The sequence below is a fragment of the Hemitrygon akajei genome, chromosome 21, assembly GCF_048418815.1.
Source record: "Hemitrygon akajei chromosome 21, sHemAka1.3, whole genome shotgun sequence".
In the NCBI taxonomy this organism is placed as follows: Eukaryota; Metazoa; Chordata; class Chondrichthyes; order Myliobatiformes; family Dasyatidae; genus Hemitrygon; species Hemitrygon akajei.
The window spans coordinates 14,106,762-14,131,232 of NC_133144.1; the positions used below are offsets into that span (position 1 = coordinate 14,106,762).

At 44.6% G+C, this 24,471-nt stretch overlaps 1 protein-coding gene across 1 annotated transcript in view; it reads left to right on the forward strand.

Moving 5' to 3' along the window:
• Positions 1-252: 252 nt before the first annotated feature.
• Positions 253-24,471, forward strand: part of roraa (RAR-related orphan receptor A, paralog a) — a 130,614-nt gene continuing 106,395 nt past the window's right edge. The window contains exon 1 of the mRNA XM_073024839.1: positions 253-404. Coding sequence (XP_072880940.1) covers positions 374-404 — 31 coding nt within the window. The 5' untranslated portion in view covers positions 253-373. The remainder of the gene's footprint in view (positions 405-24,471) is intronic.

Genomic DNA, 24,471 nt, shown 5'->3' on the forward strand with positions numbered 1-24,471 from the left:
GACTTCGCTGTCACCGGGAGAGCGCTGCCATCGTACCTCAGGCTGATCGATCAACTGATCCGGATGGGTCTCGGGCGAGACTGGCGGAGCCCCGGCGTGCGGCGAGCGGCGGCGGTGGCGGCGGGGGCAGGAGGGACTGCGGCGAGCGGCGGCGGGCGGCGGCGGCGGCGGGGGCAGGAGGGACTGCGGCGAGCGGCGAGCGGCGGCGGCGGCGGCGCCCGGGCAGCCCGCGAGCTGCCAATCAGGCGCGGGGCGGCGGCAGACGGCGGCCGGGTCACGTGCTGCTAAGCTGGCCGCGCCGTCGGCGGGGCTGCAGCTGCGGGAACGGCGACAGGAGGCGCGGGGATAAGCTAAGCCCCTCGCCCCGGAGCAGATGATGCATTTCTTGTGCTCAGCGATGAAAGGTACCTCTGGGGCGGGCAGAGGGAGGGAGCGGGAGCTGCGTCTGCAGCCCGGGCTCCTGTGCTGCTGCATCAGAAGGCAGCCGGGCTCCGGCCGTGGGGCAAGGTGCAGGCGGTCCGCCGCTGCTGGAGCTATTGTGGGATGACACTGGTCGCGGATCCTGCAGCATCTAGCTACCTGCTCACCCTGGCCGCAGACAGACAGCATTGCACCGGCCAGAGTGGAGGCACACCCACACGGAGCCAGCGTCCCGCGACCGGCTTATATAAGGTGCCAACACGCAATGTATCGGTCACCTAACGGGGCAGAAAATGGTCTGAGGGCAGATTCAGCCAGTCCAAGTGGGGGGAGGTCGGGCACACCTGTACTCTTGAAACTCTGGTCTGTACAGGATGTGTGGGTGCTGAACGGCAGGGGTTTTTTTTAATGGTCAGTCCATTGTCTTAGTTGACAAATGTTAAGGGTCAGAAGGGTCGTTGACTGAGGTGGGTTGCTGGGACCTGTGTGGAATCTGGTGGAGAGACTGCTGTCAGAGGAGGGAATAGCACCAAAAGGTGTGGGGCCAAGTCTGTGATTTCAAGGGTTAAGGTTCTGGGTCTGGAGAGTTTCTCACTGAAGAGTGGCTTTGCCTTTGAACTGTTAGGTATATAGAATTGTATTCGCTCAACACCCTTGTCTGGGTCACCTCCAGAGCAAATGTCCTCTGCTTTCTGGATGCCCTTGCGGTGGTCTGAATGCCTACCACTCTTCATCTACCACAGGCCACAGAATGTGCTTCAATATCCCCATTTCTGTCCTGTGGACATACATCACCCTGATCTCTTCCCAGCAGCTTACATTCAAAGTTCTCATCCTCATCCTTCAACTTCCCTCACCTCTCTGCCTTGCTCTGTATTCTTCTTCAGCCCAGGAGCTCTCAGTGTTGCCATTGCTTTAGCCCCAGTGGCATTCTTTTTGTCCTCTACAGTGAGTCTGTCTCCTCCCTGAAGCTTCATTCGTTGAACACAGCCTTTGGCCTGCCCTTCTAACACCTGCCTCAGCACCTCTGGTTTTGACTGTTCAGGATGGGGTTCACTGACACGGTCCAGGGCCCAAGCACAGGAAGCTCCCCGTCTTAATTGTGTGCAGTAAGATTATTCACCTGTGTTGTTCATGGCAAAACATTTTCAGCAGAAGTTGTTTCTGTGGGTGCCATGATAACATAACGGTTAGTACAAGTGTATTACAGCTTGTGGCTTTCTGGAACCCAGAGTTCTATTCCAGCCATGTTCGGTAATGAGTCTCCCTGTGGAATGCATCGGTTTTCATTGGGTGCTCAGGTGTCCTCCCACAATGCCAAGTAGTACCAGGCAGGTCAATTGGTTGTTATAAATTGGAAGAGTCTGCTCAGGGTTTGCGAAGTAACTAATTAAAATAAAAATTTCCCCATGCCACCTCCTGTCATCCTTTCTCTATCCCATCCTGCTCTGTTCTTCCCACCTTGTCTCCATCCCGTCTTTCCAACACTCTGTCCTCTACCCTTCAGCATTCCCCTCTTTTCCCACCACCCACCTCTCATTCACACCTCTTGTTCCATTGTTGCACTCTTGCTCCAGCCTCTGTCCCCTCCCCTTTCTTCCTCTCCTTCCTCCCCCCTCCCTTCTGTGGTGGGGTCTTCCAGTGGACATGGATGATCATTCCCTAGCATCAGGCAGTTATGTCAAACCTTCAACCAAGTTTTCTCTACCTCAGGCAAAGGAGAACTCCTTCCTCTGACCTGCTTTGGCACAGTCCAGTTTCCTGCAGCCTCCTTGTCAGCTTGCCACCTGGCCGCTTGCCTCAGGCCATCCAGCAGCAGGTTGGGACAGCTTCCACACTAGATGCCTCAGCTTGATCCAGGAGGCAAATATCAGTGGGGTGGGACTGTGGGACGAGTGCTTGGTTCTTTCTTCAGATGATGTTGTAAACAAGTAATATATCTTCAGCTTCATGGTCTGCTTTTGAGTGTGACAATTCTCGAATGTGCATGTAGAAATCGTTTGAGAATATCTTAATTTGAGAAAAAGGGTCTATTATTTACATTTTTTGTCTCTAAATCCAGAGGAGACTTGCTCTGAAGGCAGGGCATACTTCGTCTATCCTAATGTCTGTCATTACTGTTGGAATTTGGCAGGTCAGCTCAGTGGTTGTAAGGCTATTCCTGTACTACACCTGGCTTTAATAAAATATTTGTGTGCTTTGTGCATGAAACAATGATTATCACGATGATGAATTTGAGCAATGTAATTTGTGTGCTGACGTTGCCCAGGAGACCTTTCAGTGCTTCTTTTGGGTTTTGAACACGAATTCCTGCAAATACATCACAAATCAAAGTGCAAGTACTCTTTAACTTCTCAAATTTAAGAACTTCATTTCAGAAGCTTAGTGGAAAAAAGAAGTCAAGAAGAAAGTTAAATCTTGGAAAATAACTACTTTCACTCAGTGAGGACAAAAATTCCATATTGTTCACGTCAGGATGTTTCAGAGAGATTTTCACATCTAATCATTTTCCTTTGAAGTTCTGTTTACACCCAGTCTAATGGATTTAGAGAGTTAGAGTGTGATGTGTTGCGAAGGGATAGTTAGGGTGTGTTATGATGCATTGTGATGGTAGAGTTAGGGACCCAGAGAGAGAGTGAGGCTGATTTGCCTGATCTACTGAAGCCCTTCGCAGTGTTCATTACATAATCCTCAATTTCAAAACCTTGCCAGAGTTAAATCTAAATTATATTACTATTAAATCTAAATGAAATTCAATCTAATTCAAATTTCCTAAATTTATATTGAGCCTATTTTGCACGTAGAGATTGGCACCTGGGATCAGTGCAGTGTGAATCAAGTGCATACTCTGTCAGTCCGTAGTAAATCCCATCAAAGGTCTCCACCTCTTGCACAGTAATCACAGAAGATTAAGAGTAATTTCAATGACAAACAAATTACTTTTTAAAAAAATCTGTGTGCCAAGAGTCAAATCAATGTTGATTATTCTGTGAGCTGAAAGGAGCTTGGAGCTTCTGTTAATCAGGTGTGCATCATAATGTCGGCCGTGATTATAGCAAGATTCGTGAAGTTACAACTATCCGTGGTAATAATTGTAGCAATAGGTAAATGCAAGCAAGAACTAAAGCAGCTGGCATGGCATTAATCTCAGTAGGATTTGTGGCAAAATCAATACCAATAATCCACCAGTTACAAGATCTAAAGGCATCCAGTCCTTACAACCTGTTTACCCTTCACCAGGATGGAGTTGATCTAACTCAGTGCCATTTTAAGACCATAAATCATAGGAGCAGAATCAGGCCATACAGCCCATCGAGTCTGCGCCACCATTTATTTAGAATTCCTTTCAACCCCAATCTCCTGCCTTCTCCCTATAACCAATGCCTTTACTAATCAGGAACCTATCATCTTCTGTCTCAAATATACTAGTTACTTGGCCTGCACAGCTACCTGAGGTAATGAACTCTACAGATTCACTACCGCTCGGGCTAAAGAAATTTTTCCTCATCTCTGTTCTAAATTGACGTTGCTGAATTCAGAGGCAGTGCACTCTGGTCTTAGACTCCCCCACTACAGTAAACATCCTCCCCACACCAACTCTATCCAGATCTTTCAATACTCGATAGGTTGCAACAAGATTCCCCCTCATTCTTCTAAACTCCAGTGAATACAGGCCCAGAGCTTTCCAAATGTGTCTCATATGTTAACCCTTTCATTCCTGGGATCATTCTCATGAACTTCCTCTGTACCCTCTCCAAAGCCAGCACATCTTTTCTTAGATAAAGGCCCAAAACTGCTCTTAGTACTCCATGCAGTCTGACCAATGCCTTATAAAGTTTCAGCATTACATCCTTTCTTTAGTATTCTTGTCGAAATGAATGCCACCAATGCATTTGCCTTCCTTACCACTGACTCAACCTGCAAGCTAACCTTTAGAGAAATCTGCATGAGAACTCCCAAGTTCCTCTGCACCTCTGATTTTTAAAATTTTCTCCTCATTAGTGCATGCCTTTGATCATTGTGCTGACTCTACGTTATATTCCATTTGCCATTTCTTTGCTCATTTCCCCAGTCTAAGTCCTCTTGCAGGCACCTGTGTCCTCAGCACCACTTGCCCCACAACCTATCTTCATATCATCCTCAAACTTGGCCTTTATTTAATTCCTTTATTTAAATCATTGACATAAAACATGAAAGTAAGCAGTCCCAGTACTGTCCCCTGCTAGTATCCTTCCTGTAGTACCATGGACACTTATCTTGTTAAGGACCCTTGTAAAAGACCTTCTAGAAAATCCAAATAAACAACATCCACTGACTCTCCTTTGTCTATCCTGCCTATTATTTCCTCAAAGAATTCCAAAAGATTTGACAGGAACGAATTCCCCTTTAGAAAAGCATGCTGTTTTTGGCCTATTTGCAATTTTTCCATTCCTCAGGAACCATTCCAGAATCTGGTGATTGTTGAAAGATCATTACTAATTCCTCCATAATCTCTTCAGCCATCTCTTTCAGAACCCTGGGATGTAGTCCATATGGTCCAGGTGACTTCTACCTTCATGCTTTTTTTGCTTCCAAAGCACCTTTCCTTAGTAATAACAACAACAGTCACTTCTGCCCCCACTACTCTTGCATTTCTGGCATTCTGCTGGTCTTCCACAGTGAAGACTGACACAAAGTACTTGCGATCCTCTGCCATTTCTTAGTCCCCCATTACAACCTCTTCAGTGTCATTTTCCAGCAGTCTGATATCCACTCTCATCTCTCTTTAACTCTTTGTATATCTGAAAAAGCTTTTTGTATCTCCTTTTATATTATTGGCTAGCTTACCTTCATATTTTGTTTTTTTTCTCTCTTTATGGCTTTTTTATTTGCCACCTATTTGTTTTTAAAAACTTCCCAATCCTCTACCTTCCCACTAATTGTTGCTATATTATATGCCCTTCTTTTTGCTTTTATGCTATCTGTAAGTTCCCCTGTCATCCATGGTTGCCTCATCTTACCTTTAGAATCCTCCCTGGGATGTATCTGTCTGTGCATTCCAAATTTTCCCTAAAAACACCAGCCATTGCTGTTCTGTCATCATCTCTGCTTTTGGTCCCTACCAGTCAACTTTGGCCAGCTCCTCTCACATGCCTCTGTAATTTCCTTTACTCCACTGTAATATCGATGCATTCAATTTTATCTCTTCCTTCTCAAACTGCAGGGTGAATTCTATCATACTATGATCACTGTCTCCTAAGGGTTCCTTTACCTTAAGCTTCCTAATCAAATCTGTATCATTACATAATGCCCAATCCAGAATTGATGTTCCCCTAATGGGCTCAACCACAAGCAGCTCTAAAAACCCATCTCATAGGCATTCTACAAATTCCCACTTGGGATCTAGTGCCAACTGGATTTTCCCAATCCACCTGCATGTTGAAATCCCACAGGATTATTGCAACATTGGCTTTTAACATTCCTTTTCTATCTCCCATTGTTATTTGCATCCCACATCCTGGCTTCCATTTGGAGACTTGTATAACTCCCATCTGTTTCTTAACTCTACCCACAAACATTATCCATATTCTCCCTATGTCACCCCTTTCCAAGGAATTGATTTCATTATTTTTTACCTTTTAGAGCCACCCCACCCCCTCTACCTACCTCCCTGTTCCTTTGATGTTAGGCTCCCAACTGTGATCTTCTTTCAGCCAAGACTCAGAGAATCCCACAGTATCATACCTGTCAATCTGTAACTGCACCACAAGATCATCTTCCTTATTCCATATATTGCATGCACTCAAATATAACACTTTCAGTCCTGTATTCATCACCCTTTCTGATATTGGCCCCTTGTTATATTGCAACTCATCTCACTCACTGCACTTTTGCCTATCATCTGCCTGTTCCTCACAGCCTCATTACACACCGCACCTACTTGTACACCAACTGCCCCATCCTCAATCCTATCACTTTGCTTCCCATCCCCTTGCCAAATTAGTTTAAACCCTCTCTCATATAAGTAGCAAACCTACCTGCAAGGATATTGGTTCCCCTTGGTTTTGGGTTTAACTTGTCCTTTGTGTTCAGGTCATACCATCCCCAGAAGAGATCCCAGTTATCCAGAAATAGAAACACAGAAAACCTATGGCACAATACAGGCCCTTCTCAGCCCAGTTTTGCATCCTTTCGATGTCCCGCTGTAACCTCTGACAGCCCTCCAAACTGTCCACAACACCTCCAATCTTTGTGTCATCAGCAAATTTACTAACACATCCCTCCACTTCCTCATCCAGGTCATTTATAAAAATCACAAAGAGAAGGGGTCCCAGAACAGATCCCTGAGGCACACCACTGGTGACCGACCTTCATGCAGAATATGATCTGTCTACAACCACTCATTGCCTTCTGTGGGCAAGCCAGTTCTGGATCCACAAAACAAGGTTCCCTTGGACCCTATGCCTCCTTACTTTCTCAATAAGCCTTGCATAGGGTACCTTATCAAATACCTTGCTGAAATCCATTTTCACTACATTTACTGCTCTACCTTCATCAGTGTGTTTAATCACATCCTCAAAAATTCAGTTAGGCTCGTAAGGCACAACCTGCCTTTGATAAAGCCATGCTGACTATTCCTAATCATATTATGCCTCTCCAAATGTTCATAAATCCTTCCTCTCAGGATCTTCTCCATCAACTTACCAACCACTGGAGTGAATCTAAAACCCTGCCCGCCTGCACCAATTTCTGAGCTTTGCAGTCATCTGCCAAATTATCCTATTCTTGCCCTCAGTGGCACATGGCACAGGCAGCAATCTAGAGATTACTACCCTGGAGGTTCTACTTTTCAGTTTAGTTCCTAACTTCCTATATTCGATCTTCAGGACCCCCTCCCTTTTCCTACCTATGTCGTTGATATGAGTATCCTGCACTGTCTCTGTATTCCTTGGTATGATTGTGCTACTAACTCTGACAGTAGACACTTTGTGCTAGTTGTGGCACTTCTCATGCAGTATTTATCACAAGAACAGCTGGAGTAATTTGGCAGTAAAGGTGAGCTTTGAGCAAGGTGGCAAAGGTCCCAAGGTCTGTAATTCTCTTTCTTAATCTCTCTATCTCTCTGTTCCAGAGTATGTTTAGAATATCTGCCCTGTCTTCCTCCCAGTTTCATTTTGCTAAGACCTTGTTGAGACACCTTGGACAAAATTTTTCATCAGAGATACTTTGCAGGTGGTGGAAATATGAAATAAAATCGGAGAACAGTGTAAGTCCTAGAGTTGGGGGACGGTTGGTATTGAGAGGAGAGGAATGGCTGTGTTTTCAGGTGAAAGACCAATCAGTAAATGGGAGTTGTTATTGTTGAACTGGTGCCATTACTGTGCCACAGACTAGGCTGCAGTTTTTAACAAATCACAATTTATAATTGTGGATGAATCTTGGAGGGAATTATGGAAGAACTTAAGTAAGATTTGGCAGTATCCATGATGAGAAATGTTTCCATTACCATAGTTGTAACTGCATCAATGGGCAGAGCATCACCATTATAGTGGCAGCTATTACAGCTGAGGATGGCAGTGACCTGTGCAGGATTAGAGCAAGATCTGAGGCTACAATCGTACCTCTGATAACAGATGTGGGGGCGGCAGTAATTTGGATAGAAATTGAAACATAGAAACATAGAAAATAGGTGCAGGAGTAGGCCATTCGGCCCTTCGAGCCTGCACCGCCATTCAGAATGATCATGGCTGATCATCCAACTCAGAACCCTGTACCTGCTTTCTCTCCATACCCTCGATCCCTTTAGCCACAAGGGCCATATCTAACTTCCTCTTAAATATAGCCAATGAACTGGCCTCAACTGTTTCCTGTGGCAGAGAATTCCACAGATTCACCACTCTCTGTGTGAAGAAGTTTTTCCTCATCAATTGTTCCAATTGTACTTGGCACTGTGACAGAAATCCTGGAGAATGTTATGGCAATAGATATGGCTGTATTTGCAGAAACGATTCCAGCAGGAGAGCTGGGAGGGATTGTTCCAGGAATTTTTATTTCATCTGTAGACTCCATAATCTCATCCATTAATTAATCATTTACCACAAATAGCAGTACCTTGTTTCATCAGTCACTGTAATATTATTTCCCTTCAGTAAAAGATGATCTGCATCTTTATTACTTGGCTTACCGAGTATCAGAACAGACCAGTCTGCGAGGTTACATTGGCTGTGACTTTGGGTCTTGGCAAGACAGTAATAAAGATGATAGAGCAACACACATAAAAACTCTGGAGGAACTCAGTAGCTCAGGCAGCATTGGGGAATTGATATTGGGTAATGAGGAAATGGCAGAGGCTTTGAATGACTATTTTGTGTCAGTCTTCACGATGGAGGACACAAGTAACATGCCAAAGAGAGATGTTATGGATGCAAAGGGAGCTGAGGACCTCGATACAATACACTAAAGACTTAGTGCTGAGCAAACTTGTGGGCCTAAAGGTTGGCAAGTCCTCTGGTCCTGATGGAATGCATCCCAGGGTATTGAAAGAAATAGCTGAAGTTATAGTAAAGGCTTTGGTAATAATTTACCAAAACTCTCTGGACTCTGGGCAGATCCCGGAGGATTGAGAGGCAGCAAATGTCACGCCACTGTTCAAACAAGGATGTAGGCAGAATGCTGGTAACTATAGGTCAGTTAGTTTAACATCTGTAGTTGGAAAGATGCTTGAAGCTATCATTAAAGGTGAAATAGCGAGGTATCTGGAAAGAAATGGATGCAGCAGGCAGATGCGGCATGGATTCAGCAAAGGCAGGTCCTGTTTGACAAACTTACTGGAGTTATTTGAGGATATAATGAGCACAGTGGATAGAGGGGAGCAGATAGACTTTATTTCTAGATTTCTAGAAAGCATTCAATAAGATGCCACATAAAAGACTTATCCATAAGATAAGGATGCATAGAGTTGGGAGTGATGTATGAGCACAGGTATTGGTTATCCAAGAGAAAGCAGAGAGTTGGGATACACGGGTTGTCAATCAGTGGCGAGTGGTATGCCACAGAGGTCAGTGCTGAGCCTGCAGCTGTTCACAATGTACAATAACGATCTGGAAGATGGGACTGAGTGTGGTTTATCTAAGTTTGCTGATGACACTAAATTGAGTGGAAAAGCAAATTTGCAGAGGATATGGAGAGTCTGCTGAGAGATATAGATAGGTTAAGTGAGTGGGCAAGGGTCTGGCAGATGGAGTACAGTGTTGATAAATGCAAGGTCATCTACTTTGGAAGAAAAGGTGGAAAATCAGATTATTATTTAAATTGTAAAAGATTGCAGCATGCTGCTTTGCAGAAGGACTTAGAAGTGCATGTGCATGAATCACAAAAGGGTGGTTTGCAGGTGCAGCAGGCTATCAAGAAGGCAAATGGCTTTCATTGCTAGAGGAATTGAATTTAAGTACAGGGAGGTTATGATCCAACTGTACAGGGTACTGGTGAGGTCACATCTGGAGTACTGTGTGCAGTTCTGGTCTCTACTTGAGGAAGGCGGTACAGAGGAGGTTCACCAAGTTGATTACAGAGATAAAGGGGTTAGACTAAGAGGGATTGAGTTGCCTGGGACTTTACTTGCTGGAATTTAGAAGGGTGAGAGGAGATCTTATAGAAGCGTATAAAATCATGCAAGGAATAGATGAGATAGAGGCAGAAAGGTTGTTTCCATTGGTAGGGGAGACTAGAACTAAGGAACATGGCCTCAAGATTCGGAGGAGTAAATTCAGGATGGAGATGATGAGGAACTGCTTTTCCCAAAGAGTGGTGAATCTGTGGAATTCTCTGCCCAATGAAACAGTGGAGGCTACCTCAGGATTTAAGACAAGGTTGAATAGATTTTTGCATAGTAGGGGAATTAAATGTTATAGGGAAAAGGCAGATAGGTGAAGATGAGTCCATGGTCAGATCAGCCATGATTTTATTGAATGCTAAATTAGGCTCGATGAGCCAGATTTCTTATGTTCTTCTATGGAAATGAATAAGCAGTTGATATTTTGGTCCAAGACTCTTCCTCAGGTCTGGAAAGGAAGGGGGAAGACTAAGACTATTCCCCCTTCCTTTGCAGTAGTGACAGAGTGGGACTCTCTGTGTAGAGAGTCTACGGTGTTAGGTGGTGGAGGGAGAGGTAGGTGAGTTGACCAGAGATCACAGCAGTTCGCTCAGTGCACAGGGGAGATAATCCTGAGAGCAAATAATGCCGTTGAGGTGCTGGGGAAGAACACGGAACAGAGGACTACAGCTTTATGTGAAAGTGTGGAAGGGCTTCTTCTAGTTATTACCCTTGTACAAAAGCAGAAAGGTTCCTGCTAGCAGAAGGGCCAGGGAGGCACAAAGTACTAGTTGATCAACACCACAAACTCCAAGCAGTGTCGGAGATCTTTGATCATTATTCCCTGGAGCATAAAGGAGGAGAGGAGATGCCAGAAGGAGTCTGGATATAGTGGACAGTCAAAGTCTTTTCTCCAGGGTTTTGGAGTTCAGAGCTAGAGGACACATAGATGGGTGCCATGGTAGGGTAGCAGTTAGTGCAACGCTATTACAGCTTGAAGAGTCAGAGTCCAGAGTTCAATTCCATTGTCCTCTGTCCTCAGTGGAATGTGTGGATTTCCCCCAGGTGCTCTGGTTTCTTCCCACAGTCCAAGGACGTGCCGGGTAGGTCAATTGATCATTATAAAATGTCCCATCATTAGGTTAGGGTTAAATTGGGGTTGTTGTGGGTTGCTGGGGCAATGTGGTTCTAAGGATTGGAAAATCCTATTCTGCATTGTATCTCTACATAAAATATATAGAGTAAAATTCAATACAAGAAGGAATAGATTTAAAAGAGACCTGTGAGATTGCACAGAAGGTAGTGAGTATTTTCTGCCACAGGAAATTGATCAAAGCGGGTACAATTGCAGCATTTTATGAGGCATCTGGATAGGTGCATGACGGAGATGACTTTGCAGGGTTATGGGCCAAACATGAATAACTGGGAATAGCAGGGAAGATGCTGTGTTTGGCATGATCAGCTGGTTCAAAAGGCCTATTTCTATTCTACCTATATTCTACCAATAACTGACATTACAATTATTGTTAACAGAATTTCAGATGGTGATGAGAGTGCGTACAGGAACGCGATTTATCAGTGTAACCCCCAGGTTTGGTGGGCTGCATTAGTCTAGGAGAAGATAGTTGCCGCCCCCGCCAAACTGATGAAATCTTGTTTGTGTGGATGCTGCGTAATGTATCCCCCTGTTACAACTCCGTACCACCAAAGATCAGACTGTACACCATATGCAATTAAACAATTGAGCTTTATAATTCTTAATTTGGCTACAGGGTTATTTCAGAAAACAAAAAGGAAAAGGGCCCATTTTAGTGCAACAGTCTAATGTGCACGTTGGAGCTTACAGTTTTCTGTTCTTGAATTCTCCATCGATTTCCTCTGAGCGCTGTCAACTCCTGAAACCTCACTCCGTCCACTCCGCCCTGCGGTCTACCGCTCCTCTGTTCATCTCTCACTGACAAAAGACCGCGAATACCTCCTCTCAGACACACAAGAAAGAAACAGCACGCCTCTCATTGGATGGCGCACATTCCAAAGCCCCATTATCTCTGGTCATAACCCAAACACTGCTGCTACAGAGAAACCATTACATTAGCAGTGAAACCTTACAGAGATTAATCAGCTAGTTGAGTGGTGTCGTAGCAACAACCTTGCACTCAATGCCAATAAGACCAAAGAACTGACTGTGGACTTCAGAAAGGGTAAGATGAGGGTAAGACACCAGTCTTCATAGAGGGATCAAAAGTGAAAGAGTGAGCAATTTCAAGTTCCTGGGTGTCAGTACCTCTGAGGATCTATCCTGGACCCAACATATTGATGCAGCTACAAAGAACGCATGAGAGCAGCTATATTTCATTAGGAATTTGAGGAGATTTGGTACAGTATGTCACCAAAGACACTCACAAATTTCCACCGATGTACCATGTAAAGCATCCTAACTGGCTGCATGACTGGTATGGGAGAATTACTGCACAGGATTGAAATAAGCTGCAGAGGGTTGTAAACTCAGTCAACTCCATCATGGCCACTAGCCTCAGTAGCAACCAGGACATCTTTAAGGAGTGATGCCTCGAGAAGGTGGTGCACATCTCCCATCACCCAGGTCATGCCTGGTTCTCATTGCTACCATCAGGAAGGAGGTACAGAAGCCTGAAGGCATGCACCCAATGATCCAGGAACAGCTTCTTTACATCTGCCATCCAGTTTGTGAACGGGCATGGAACCCATGAACACTACCTTTTTAAAATTTCTATTTTTGCACTATTTATTTAATTTTTCTATTTGATGTATACTTACTATAATTCAGTTTTCTTCTCCATTATGTATTGCATTGTACTGCTGCCACAAAGACAACAAATCTCACGACATATCAGGTTTAATATCACCAGCATTCTGATTCTAATTCTGTATGACTAGGCATTGAAAAGCCATTTTAACTAAGGTTTCCCCCCCAAGTTACACATTGCTAGTAACTTGTAGAGGATAAATGGTTAGGCACAAAGAGGGTGGTCAGTATCCGGAACAAGCTCCCAGAGGAAGTGGAAGCAGTGGGTACAGTTTCAACATTGAAAGACATTTGGACGGGAATGCAGACAGGTAAGGCTAGAATGATATGGGCCAAATGCAGGCAAATGGGACTAGCTCGGTTAGACAACTTGGTTGGCATTGACGAGTTGGGCCGAAGGGCCTGTTTTTCGTACTGTACAACTCTGTCACCATGTAGTCAGGCTATGAACTGTGGTGAAAATTGTGCACCGTCTGGTCAGTTGATATGTAAATTGATTAATGAGAGGGCTCCGAGAGGCTTACAGTTTGAGGGGCCAGATAACCATCAGAGATGATTCTTTGTCCGTTGTGTAATGTGGGGTGGTGATCATGAATTTAGCAGGCAGTTCTTGGCTCTGTGACTGTGTCCAAGCTCCCTCCAGTCCGTGAGGCACTCACTACATTGGAGGGGTAACCACCACCACTGTTGTTTAAGGTGGGATAGCCAGAGGATGGTGAGTGGTACAGATGTAAATCACCCCAGGCTGGTTTGCAATGTGTACAGGCTGCTGATCATTACTGTTCCAGTGGGAAGCTGTAGTGTTGTTCTGTGGTTTGACAGGACTGGCGATTCAATATTCCAGGGTACAGAATCTCCAGGTATGCTAGACGATGGATGTAGAAGAGGAAAGGGCATTGTACTATTGATTAAGGAGTCCATCACTGTAGTAAGGAAGGAGAATATCTTGCAAGGTTCTTTAAATGAGTTCATATGGTTATAACTTCAGAACAAAAAGGGGTGATAATTTTGAGGTGTACTACAGGCCTCCTAAGAGTCTGCAGGCAATGAAGGAACAGATATCAAAGTTAGAAGTAAATTTATTATTAAAGTACATACAGTGCCTATAAAAAGTATTCATCCCTCCCCCCCCCCACTGGAAGTTTTCATGTTTTATTGTTATACAACATTGAATCACAGTTGACTTAATTTGGCTTTTTTTGACACTGATCAGCAAAAAAAGACTCATTTGTGTCAAATTGAAAACAGATCTCTAGAAAGTGATCTAAATTAATTACAATATAAAATACAAAATAATTGAAGGGGAATATTCACCCCTTCCAAGTCAGTATTTAGTAGCTGCACCTTTGGCAGCAATTACGATGAATCTGTTTGGTAGGTCTCTATCAGTTTTGCATGTCTGTACACTGCAATTTTTCCCCATTCTTCTTTACAAAACTGTTCAAACTCTATCAGATTGCATGGGGATCATGAGTGAACAGCCCTTTTCAAGTCCAGCCACAAATTCTCAATTGGATTGAGGTCTGGGCTCTGACTTGGCTGCTCTAGGACATGAACTTTGCTGTTTTTAAGACATTCCTGTGTAGCTTTGGCTTTGTGCTTGGGGTCATTGCCTTGCTGGAAAACACATATTCTCCCAAGTCGCAGTTCTCTTGCAGACTGCATCAGGTTTTCCTCCAGGATTTCCCTGTATTTTGCTGCATTTATTTTGCCCTCTACCTTCACAAGCCTTCCAGGATCTGCAGCAGTGAAGCATCTCCACAGCATGATGCAGCCATGCTGTGCCCCCAGCAATCTCGGTAGGGATTGTGCGTTTTTGATGATGTGCAGTATATGGCTTATGCTAAACATAGTGTTTAGTCTGATGGCCAAAAGGCTCAATTTTGGTTTTATCAGACCATAGAACCTTCTTCCAGTTGAATTCAGTCTCCCACATGCCTTCTGGCAAACTCCAGCCAAGATTTCATGTGAATTTGTTTCAACAGTGGCTTTCTCTTTGCCACTCTCCCATAAAGCTGCAACTGGTGAAGGACCCAGGTAACAGTTGTTGTATGCGCAGACTCTCCCATCCCAGGCACTGAAGCTTGTAGCTTCTCCAGAGTCTTCATAGGTCTCTTGATGGTCTCCCTCACTAGCCCCCTTCTTGCATGGTCACTCCGTTTTCGAGGGCGGTCTGCTCTTGGCAGGTGTACAGCTGAGCCATATTCTTTCCATTTCTAAATTGACGTAACTATTCCAAGCGATATTCAGTGACTTGGAAATTTTCTTGTATTCATCTCCAGACTTGTGCTTTTCAATAAGCTTTTCGCGGAGTTGCTTGGATTGTTCTTTTGTCTTCGTGGTGTAGTTTTACTAGGGTACTGGCTAACTAGCAGTTGGACTTCCCAGATACAGGTTTTTTTTTACTACAGTCAGTTGAAACACCTTGACTGCACACAGGTCTCCAAAAACAGATCTCCATTTAACCTATTATGTGAATTCTAAAACCATTTGGCTGTATCAGTAATGATTTGATGTCATATTAAAGGGGGTGAATACTTATGCAATCGATGATTTTGTGTTTTATGATTTTAATTAATTAAGATTATTTTGTAGAGATCTGTTTTCACTTTGACACAAAAGAGTCTTTTTCTGTTGACCAGTGTCAAAAAAGCCAAATTAAATCCACTGTGATTCAATGTTGTAAAACAATAAAACACAAAAACTTCCAGGGGGGATGAATACTTTTTATAGGCACTGTATAGGTCACCATATACTACCCTGAGATTGAGTACAGGGAAGAGGACAGTAATATCCTGAAGCATATTAATATTAGCAAGGAGGAGGTGTTGGCAGTTCTGAAGTGAATAAAATTGGATAAATCTCCAAAGCCTGGCCAGACGTATTCTAGGGTATTGTGGGAAGCAAAGGAGTAAATTGGAGGGCCTTGGCAGAAATTTTTGTATTGCAATTAGTAGCAGATGAGGTACCAGAAGATTGAAGGATGGCTAATGTTGTGGATTTATTTAAGAAGGGCTGCAGTAATGAGCCAGGGAACTACACACTGGTGAATCTAACATCAATGTTGGGAAAGTTACTGGAATAGATTATGCAAGATAAGATTTATTCGCATTTGACAAGGCAGGGACTGATTCTGGATAGTCAGCATGGCTTTGTGCTTGCAAAATTGTCTCAAATTTGATTATGTTAAGGAGGTAACCAAAGATTGATGAGAGAAGGCAGTGGCTATTGTCTACATAGAACTTGTCGAGGCCTTTGACAAGTCCCACGTGGTAGGCTTGTTCAGAAGGTTAGGTAACATGAGATCCAGTGTAAGTTAGACATTGGATACGACATTGGCTTTGTGGAAAGAGGCATAGTAGTGAGGCACAGGTTTAAGCCAAGGATTCCTGACCTTTTTATGCCATGGACCCCTACCATGAACTGAGGAGTCTGTGGACCCTAGGTTGGAACCCTGATAAAAGGATCTGGGAGTCTTCAACCATTTCACTTTAAGTGGCACCAAACTTAGTTCAAAGTATACAACCCTGAGATTTATTTTTCATATCCAGAGCAGTAGGTATATAGATCAAGCCAAGGAAAGTGTTTGAGGTGGGTATAGTTACAATGTTTAAAATATATTTGAGTAATTACATGGAAAGGATAGGTTTAGAGGAATATGGGCCAAGGGCAAGTCTTGGTGTACATGAGTATCTTGGTCAGCCTGGGCAAATCGGGCTGAAGGGCCTGTGTCCAAGCTGTAGGACTCTGGCTCTTTGGAAGAGTAACAGATGTGTACGCGCAATAGGGTTTCAATTTACCAAATATTAGCTGGGATCCTTCTTGTGTGAAAAACACAGATGAAGTAGAATCTTTAAAAAAGATCGAGAAGTCCTTCTTGAGCCAGGTACTCACAGATTTAGCCCCCACTCTCCCCACACAGGGTAAATATCATGCAGAAAACTTTAATCAGGCACTGAGACAAAAGATTGGAGCAATGCAGAGAGTGGATAGATGAAACCAGACAGGAAAATCAGAGATTATATATATATCTATCATTGCAAATATATATTTTATAAATACCTCACGAGCAAAGGAAAGAGTAGAGGCAATCTGAGAGAAACCACAAAGACTCCAAACGAAGAATGTGAGCTCATCTTCACAAGAGGGAAATGTTCAGTTGTGGAAACACTGGATTTGGCACAAGAAATAGAGAAGGGGTACCTAAAGTTAAACCCAAACCTGGCTTGATGTGAGGAGAGGACAGAGTGGAGGGGTGACTGATGGAGACGGTACAGAACTCTGGGCTCTGCAGCAACAGGTGTTACTATACTGTCGCTCAGGAAGGCAGGAAACAGGAATGGACTCGAACATCCTTTCCTTGATGGGAGGCAACCATCGGCTCACAGCAGTGGCTGGCACAACAATGTATCAGGAGTGATGCCACTTGCTTCAGTTCACACATTCAGTGTAGTAGTGCCTATTCCTTAAAATGGGCAAAATTCATATTAATGAAACATCTTTACTTTTGTTGCAGCGTGTATTTAATTAACTATTTATGTATAATAATTACACATCAGTTGTATATTTACAAATTACTAATTAATAAACTTTTACAAATTTGGCTGATCTCAAATTTCCTTCCCCTCTGCAACCTCCTCACCTGCAGGAGTGCTTTAGTTCCCTATGGCAGTTACACTCCATGGGTGGTTATCTCCCCCTTGCAGACATTGTGGTGGGAATGGGTTCAACAAGACTAAATGTACCAGGGTAGATTTACAGCTAGGCTTTGCTGTACAGAGCTTGCATGCCCTGGGACCAGGCACTCCTGTTGTTTAACAGTTTGTGAAGAAGTCTCAATGTGACAGGCAATCCTAGTTAGAACTGTACATAAATATCTTCAGACTGCAGCAACGTTCATGGCATCAGTCAGCTCTCCTCCACAGTTGACATCTCTGAAGACCAGGCTCTTCCCATGCTGATTTTCCCCAGAGCATGCTGCTCTTGTGGTAAGCAATCTGCCACAGATATTCCTCAGAAGCACGTGCTCCTGTTGGATCGCTGTGTCAACAAGACTGGATTTCACAGCAACGTCTCACCTATTATAGACTGAGCCACAGAATCATTCAACATGGAGGCAGGCCATTCAACCCAGCCATGGCCAATCCACCTCCCAATATTTGGTCCCCTGCCCTTCTTCCTAAGCGATTCAAGTGCTCACTTAGACACTTCTTAAATGCTTTCCACAGCTCAGCTTCAATCACTCTCTCTGGCATTCCATCCAGGTACTCGCCACTCGCTGGGTGAAGAGCATTTCCCATTCAGATCTCTCTGGGTGAAGAGCATTTCCCTTCAGATCTCTCCGGGTGATGAGCATTTCCCTTCAGATCTCTCTGGGTGAAGAGCATTTCCCATTCAGATCTCTCTGGGTGAAGAGCATTTCCCTTCAGATCTCTCTGGGTGATGAGCATTTCCCTTCAGATCTCTCTGGGTGATGAGCATTTCCCATTCAGATCTCTCTGGGTGAAGAGCATTTCCCTTCAGATCTCTCTGGGTGATGAGCATTTCCCTTCAGATCTCTCTGGGTGATGAGCATTTCCCATTCAGATCTCTCTGGGTGAAGAGCATTTCCCTTCAGATCTCTCTGGGTGAAGAGCATTTCCCTTCAGATCTCTCTGGGTGAAGAGCATTTCCCTTCAGATCTCTCTGGATGAAGAGCATTTCCCTTCAGATCTCTCTGGGTGATGAGCATTTCCCTTCAGATCTCTCTGGGTGATGAGCATTTCCCTTCAGATCTCTCTGGGTGATGAGCATTTCCCTTCAGATCTCTCTGGGTGATGAGCATTTCCCTTCAGATCTCTCTGGGTGATGAGCATTTCCCTTCAGATCTCTCTGGGTGATGAGCATTTCCCATTCAGATCTCTCTGGGTGAAGAGCATTTCCCTTCAGATCTCTCTGGGTGATGAGCATTTCCCTTCAGATCTCTCTGGGTGATGAGCATTTCCCATTCAGATCTCTCTGGGTGAAGAGCATTTCCCTTCAGATCTCTCTGGGTGATGAGCATTTCCCTTCAGATCTCTCTGGGTGATGAGCATTTTCCTTCAGATCTCTCTGGGTGATGAGCATTTCCCATTCAGATCTCTCTGGGTGAAGAGCATTTCCCTTCAGATCTCTCTGGGTGAAGAGCATTTCCCTTCAGATCTCTCTGGGTGAAGAGCATTTCCCTTCAGATCTCTCTGGATGAAGAGCATTTCCCTTCAGATCTCTCTGGGTGATGAGCATTTCCCTTCAGATCTCTCTGGGTGATGAGCATTTCCCTTCAGATCTCTCTGGGTGATGAGCATTTCCCTTCAGATCTCTCTGGGTGATGAGCATTTCCCATTCAGATCTCTCTGGGTGAAGAGCATTTCCCTTCAGATCTCGCAGGGTGATGAGCATTTCCCATCAGATCTCTCTGGGTGAAGAGCATTTCCCTTCAGATCTCTCTGGGTGATGAACATTTCCCATTCAGATCTCTCTGGGTGAAGAGCATTTCCCTTCAGATCTCGCAGGGTGATGAGCATTTCCCATTCAGATCTCTCTGGGTGAAGAGCATTTCCCTTCAGATCTCTCTGGGTGATGAGCATTTCCCTTCAGATCTCTCTGGGTGATGAGCATTTCCCATTCAGATCTCTCTGGGTGAAGAGCATTTCCCTTCAGATCTCTCTGGGTGATGAGCATTTCCCTTCAGATCTCTCTGGGTGAAGAGCATTTCCCTTCAGATCTCTCTGGGTGATGAGCATTTCCCTTCAGATCTCTCTGGGTGATGAGCATTTCCCTTCAGATCTCTCTGGGTGATGAGCATTTCCCTTCAGATTTCTCTGGGTGATGAACATTTCCCATTCAGATCTCTCTGGGTGAAGAGCATTTCCCTTCAGATCTCGCAGGGTGATGAGCATTTCCCATTCAGATCTCTCTGGGTGAAGAGCATTTCCCTTCAGATCTCTCTGGGTGAAGAACGTTCCCCTTCAGATCTCTCTGGGTGATGAGCGTTCCCCTTCAGATCTCTCCTAAATCTCTGGGTGAAAAATCTAAACCTGTGCCTTCTATCTTTATTTGCCTTTGACATTGGGAAATGTTAATTGCAGTCTACCCTACCTACACTGATCATGATCTTGTATACTTCAATCAATCACCTTGGATCAGCACAGACCCAATTTCTCCAGTCTCCTGTATATCATCCAGGACAGAATCCTGGTAAATCCGCTCTGTACTCTCTCCAGCACGATCACATCCTTCCTACAGTGTGGTGACCAGAACTGCTCGCAGTTTTCCAGCTGAAGTCTGACTAAGAGTTTATAAAGCTGGAGCATATCCTTCCTGCTTTTATACTTGATACAGCGATTAATGAAGTACAGTATCCCAGTGCCTTTTATCCATGTTACCTACCCATGTTGCCATCTTCAAAAATCTTTGGATATTCTCCAAGGTCCCTCTGTTTCTCATTACTCTCTAGGACCTTACATTTCCCAGCCTGATTAGTATTTCCAAAATGCATCACCATACATCTATCAGTATTTATCAGCCATTTCACCAGCACATCAATATCTCTCAGTAGTCTCGACTACCCTCCACACTGTCAACAACTCCACTGATATTTGTGTCACCTCAAAACATACTGATTATGCCTCCCACATTCACATCCAAATCATTCTTGGATATGAACAGCAAGGGTACGATCACTAAAACAACCCTCTACCGTTATCCTCTGTCTCCTATCACTAAGCCAACTTTGGATCCAATTTCCCAATTCTCCCCATTTCCCATGGGTCCTGACATTTTGAAACAGTTTTCCACATGGGACCTTGTTAAAGGCCTTAATAAAAGCCACGTCAATCACTGCCCTGCTTTTATCAATATACTTTCTTGCCTCTTCAAATAATTCAATCAAATTGATCAGATAGGACCTGCTATTGACAAGGCTATGTTGACTGTCTCTGATTAGTCCCTTGGCTTTCTAAAAAGAAATCATTAAATCTCTTCCTTGGAATCTTCCCTACCATTGAAGTGAAACTTAACAGGTCTTTCCCCTGCTGCCTTCCCTGGGGGGGGGGAAAGGGGGCACATTTGCTGTCCTTGAGTCATCTAATGCCTCATGTGACAGGGAAGATTGAAAAAATCTCAGCCAAAGCACCAGCAGTCTATTCCATTTCTTACTATAGCAGCCTGGGATAAATCCCATCCTGTCCAGGGGATTATCTACCTTTAAGCCCATTAAGGAATTAAATATCTCCTCTTTATGGAGACCTTCACTAGACTTTCTCCTTTGCTGAGTTCTCCAACCCCAATCCATTTTCTTGTGAATACTGATGAAAAGTGTTCATTTTGGACTTCACCTGTACCTTCAGGCTCCACGCACAGTCAGCCCCTGCTGTCTCCAGTGGGTTCTGCATTTTGCCTGGGTATTCTTTTTGTCTTTGTTGTACTTAGAAAATACATAGGATTTATCTTAATCCTGTCTGCCAGTGATATTCTGTTACTGCTCTTTGCTTTCCTGATTTCTTTCTTAAGCACCTAACTACACTCGTTATACTCTTGTTGGGCCTTCTCCATCATTCATTCCCACACAGACACAAACGATAAAGAGTGCAGTAATAATAATTAAAAAATTGCACAATAAATATAAATACATAAGGTAGTTTAAATACACAGATTGATAGTATGTCCATAAAGTGATGCTAGTCTGGTGACTGACAGGAGATAATCAAGTCGTAGTGGAGTTAGTGGGTGGAGGTGTGTATCAGTTTTGCTGCTTGGGGTAAGTACCAGTAACTGTTTTTGAGTCTGGTTGTCCTGGCGTGGATGCTACATAACCTGCTCCCTGATGGGAGTGGGACAAACAGTCCATGAGCTGGGTGGGTGGGATCCTACATGATGTTACCGTCACATTGAGTCACACCACTGCCGTGTCATTGGCGAATTTGACGATGTGATTGCTCGGGTGTTTGGCCGTGCAGCCGTGCATGGGCAGCGTGTACTGCTGTTAGCTCAGTACATAGCCCTGGGAGGCACTGTTGAGGATGATAAGAAGGGAGGAGCAGTTATGCATCCTGTCTCACTGTTGACCCTAATTTTTGTCACCAGCAAAATACTTTAGAGCTGTTAAGTTATGAAAAGATGCAACAGAAAGGAAATGTCCATTACCCATCCTCACTTCTTGCTGCTGAGCCAGTTTGCTGCTCTCCCTCTGATCCCAGATGCCTTTACCTGAGCCATGTTGTATTTTATCTGAATAGACTACATTGACCGTATAGTCTGCATCGTGTTCATTGTCCTCATTCACCTTTATTGCTACCTTCCCAAGATATTCATTCAGATTAGTCACAACTTTCCCTTAACAAATCCATGCTGACTGTCCCTGGTTAATCTGTGCCCTCCTAAATGGAGGCTTATTTTGTCTCTTAGAATTTATCTTCCATTCAAGATAAACTAACCAGTCTGTAATTACTTGTCCATCTTTTCCTTTTTAAAATGCACTATGTTTGTGCTCCACAACCCTTGGGTACTTCTCCTGTAATTAGGGTGGATCAGTGCTGCAATCTCACCACACTGAATGTAACAATGACGCTAAAGCTACGTGCAGCTATTGCTGGTGGCTTTGATCTAGGGCAGTCTCCAGGACGCTCCAGCTGTTGGAGGAGTCAAGTTCTCATATTTCACATTTTGTTATTATATAAAGGCCATTCAGCCCATCAAGTTTAACCTGATCTACAGAGCAATGCTGTTGATGCCCTTATTTCCCTATAACCTGTTCTCCCTCACCTACACTGGGGCTGGGATTTGAAACCATCTGTTATCCACCCACCGGGCAACTTTGGTACATGTGGGGAAACCAGAGCACCCGTGGGAAGCCACACACTCGCAGAAAAAAGGTGCAAACTCCACACAAACATCAGCAGTGGTCGGCATCAGGCCGGGGTTGCCAGGAGCAGTGAGGCAGTGGCTGCAGCAGCTGAACCACTGGAAGCTGTGTGATCGCCTTGCCAGGAGTCAGCTGTACTGGGGAGGGTTAGAGAACCCAGCAGTGTCACTGATCAACATCAATGAGTGGTGACTGGTTTTCCATTATGATTGACTTTGCCATTAAAGTAAATCTTTCTAACTCTTCACTTCAGTGTCAGTACAGAGGCAGTGCCTGCAGGTGTCCATGGATTGGAAAGGCTGAATGGAGCCCTTATTGTTCATAGAGTCATGGAGCACTACAGCACCGAAACAGGCTCTTCGGCCCATCTAGTCCATGCTGAACTGTTAATCTGCCCAGTCCCGTTGACCTGCATCTGGAACATAGTCCTCCTTACCTTTCCCATCCATGTACTGTACCTATCCAAATTTCTCTTAAATGTTGAAATTGAACCTGTATTTGTAGTAAACGTGCTGGAAGTTGCAGGGTTTGGTCCAAACCCTCTGCACTCCCTTTCCTCGGCTAAAGGAGAATACAAGGCTCTGGAAATCAGATTCTGATTTAGGTGTCTTATCACTGACGTGTCGTGTGAAAACAGATTTCACAACCTAGGTCAGTGCTAACAAACCTGATACTGATTCTGAAAGCCTTGCATTCCCCTTCAGAGAGGTAAGGGACCTGTGTCGATAAGGTGAAGGGCAGTGGGAGGTGGATTGTCACTCACCAGGGACCTCAGTGGAGATGGAAGCTATGGCAACTCTGGTGGTTTTCTCAGCTGACGAACTGATTCCCTCTCTTGGCTCTCCACGCGTTTGCAGTGCTTGTAAGGATCGCCCGACGCTTAGCCCTGGACTTGAGAATGTTCTGGATCATTGCTCGTTAACAGTAAATGCCTGGAGCTGGGGATGCCCACCTACAGCTTGTTTCACCCTTTGCTGTGCCACAAGTGTCCTGAGGACTACCCCATGTGAATGGTCAGCACACTGCTGGTCTCTGATCTCCAGACTTCCTTTGGATGTGAATCGGCCCATAGGCACGCTGCCAGCAGTGCAGAGAACCCAAGCGAGATTCCCTCCCCTCTACACTCCCCTGCTGCCTGGCTGGCCAAGCTACCCTTTAGTTGCCACCTCAGCAGGAGTTCAGGAGAGGCTGTCCGCTGCTAATGGAAGGAGGTGGCAGCAGTCTCCAGCCTAGTCTGAGTCACGCTGATGGTTGGTTGAGCGGTGTACGGACTGCTGCTACCCCTCGGGAAGCCCACTGGCACCCTTTCACAGCTGATCGTGTTAAAGGTGGGGGGGAGAGGGTTATGTGGGGTGGGGTCTGGAGTGGAAGTACAATAGGCTGTGCAGACCACCAAGGGATAAACTCCAACTCCTTAGTTGTGGTGTTGACTGTGGGAAGTACCGTTACTGGCAGGATACAGCACTGATGTATAGAGAGATCCAGTCTATAACTCCCTGAAAGTGGCAAGCTAGGTCAATAGATGGTAAAGAAAGTGTATGTCATGCTTGCCGACATTGGTTGGGGTTATTGAGTACAAGGGTGAGGAAGCCATGTAGCTGTATAAAGCTTGGAGTATCTTGTACAGTTTTGTTCATCCCATTACAGGAAGGGTGTGAAGACTTTGGAAAGTCTGCGGAAGATATTTACAGCAGTGCTCCTTGGATTTAGCTCTAAGAGTCTGGACAAACTTGGGTTGTTTTCTCTGGAATGGTGGAGACTCACAGGGAGACTAGATAGAAGTTTATAAAATTATGTAAGGACAGATAGGGTGGG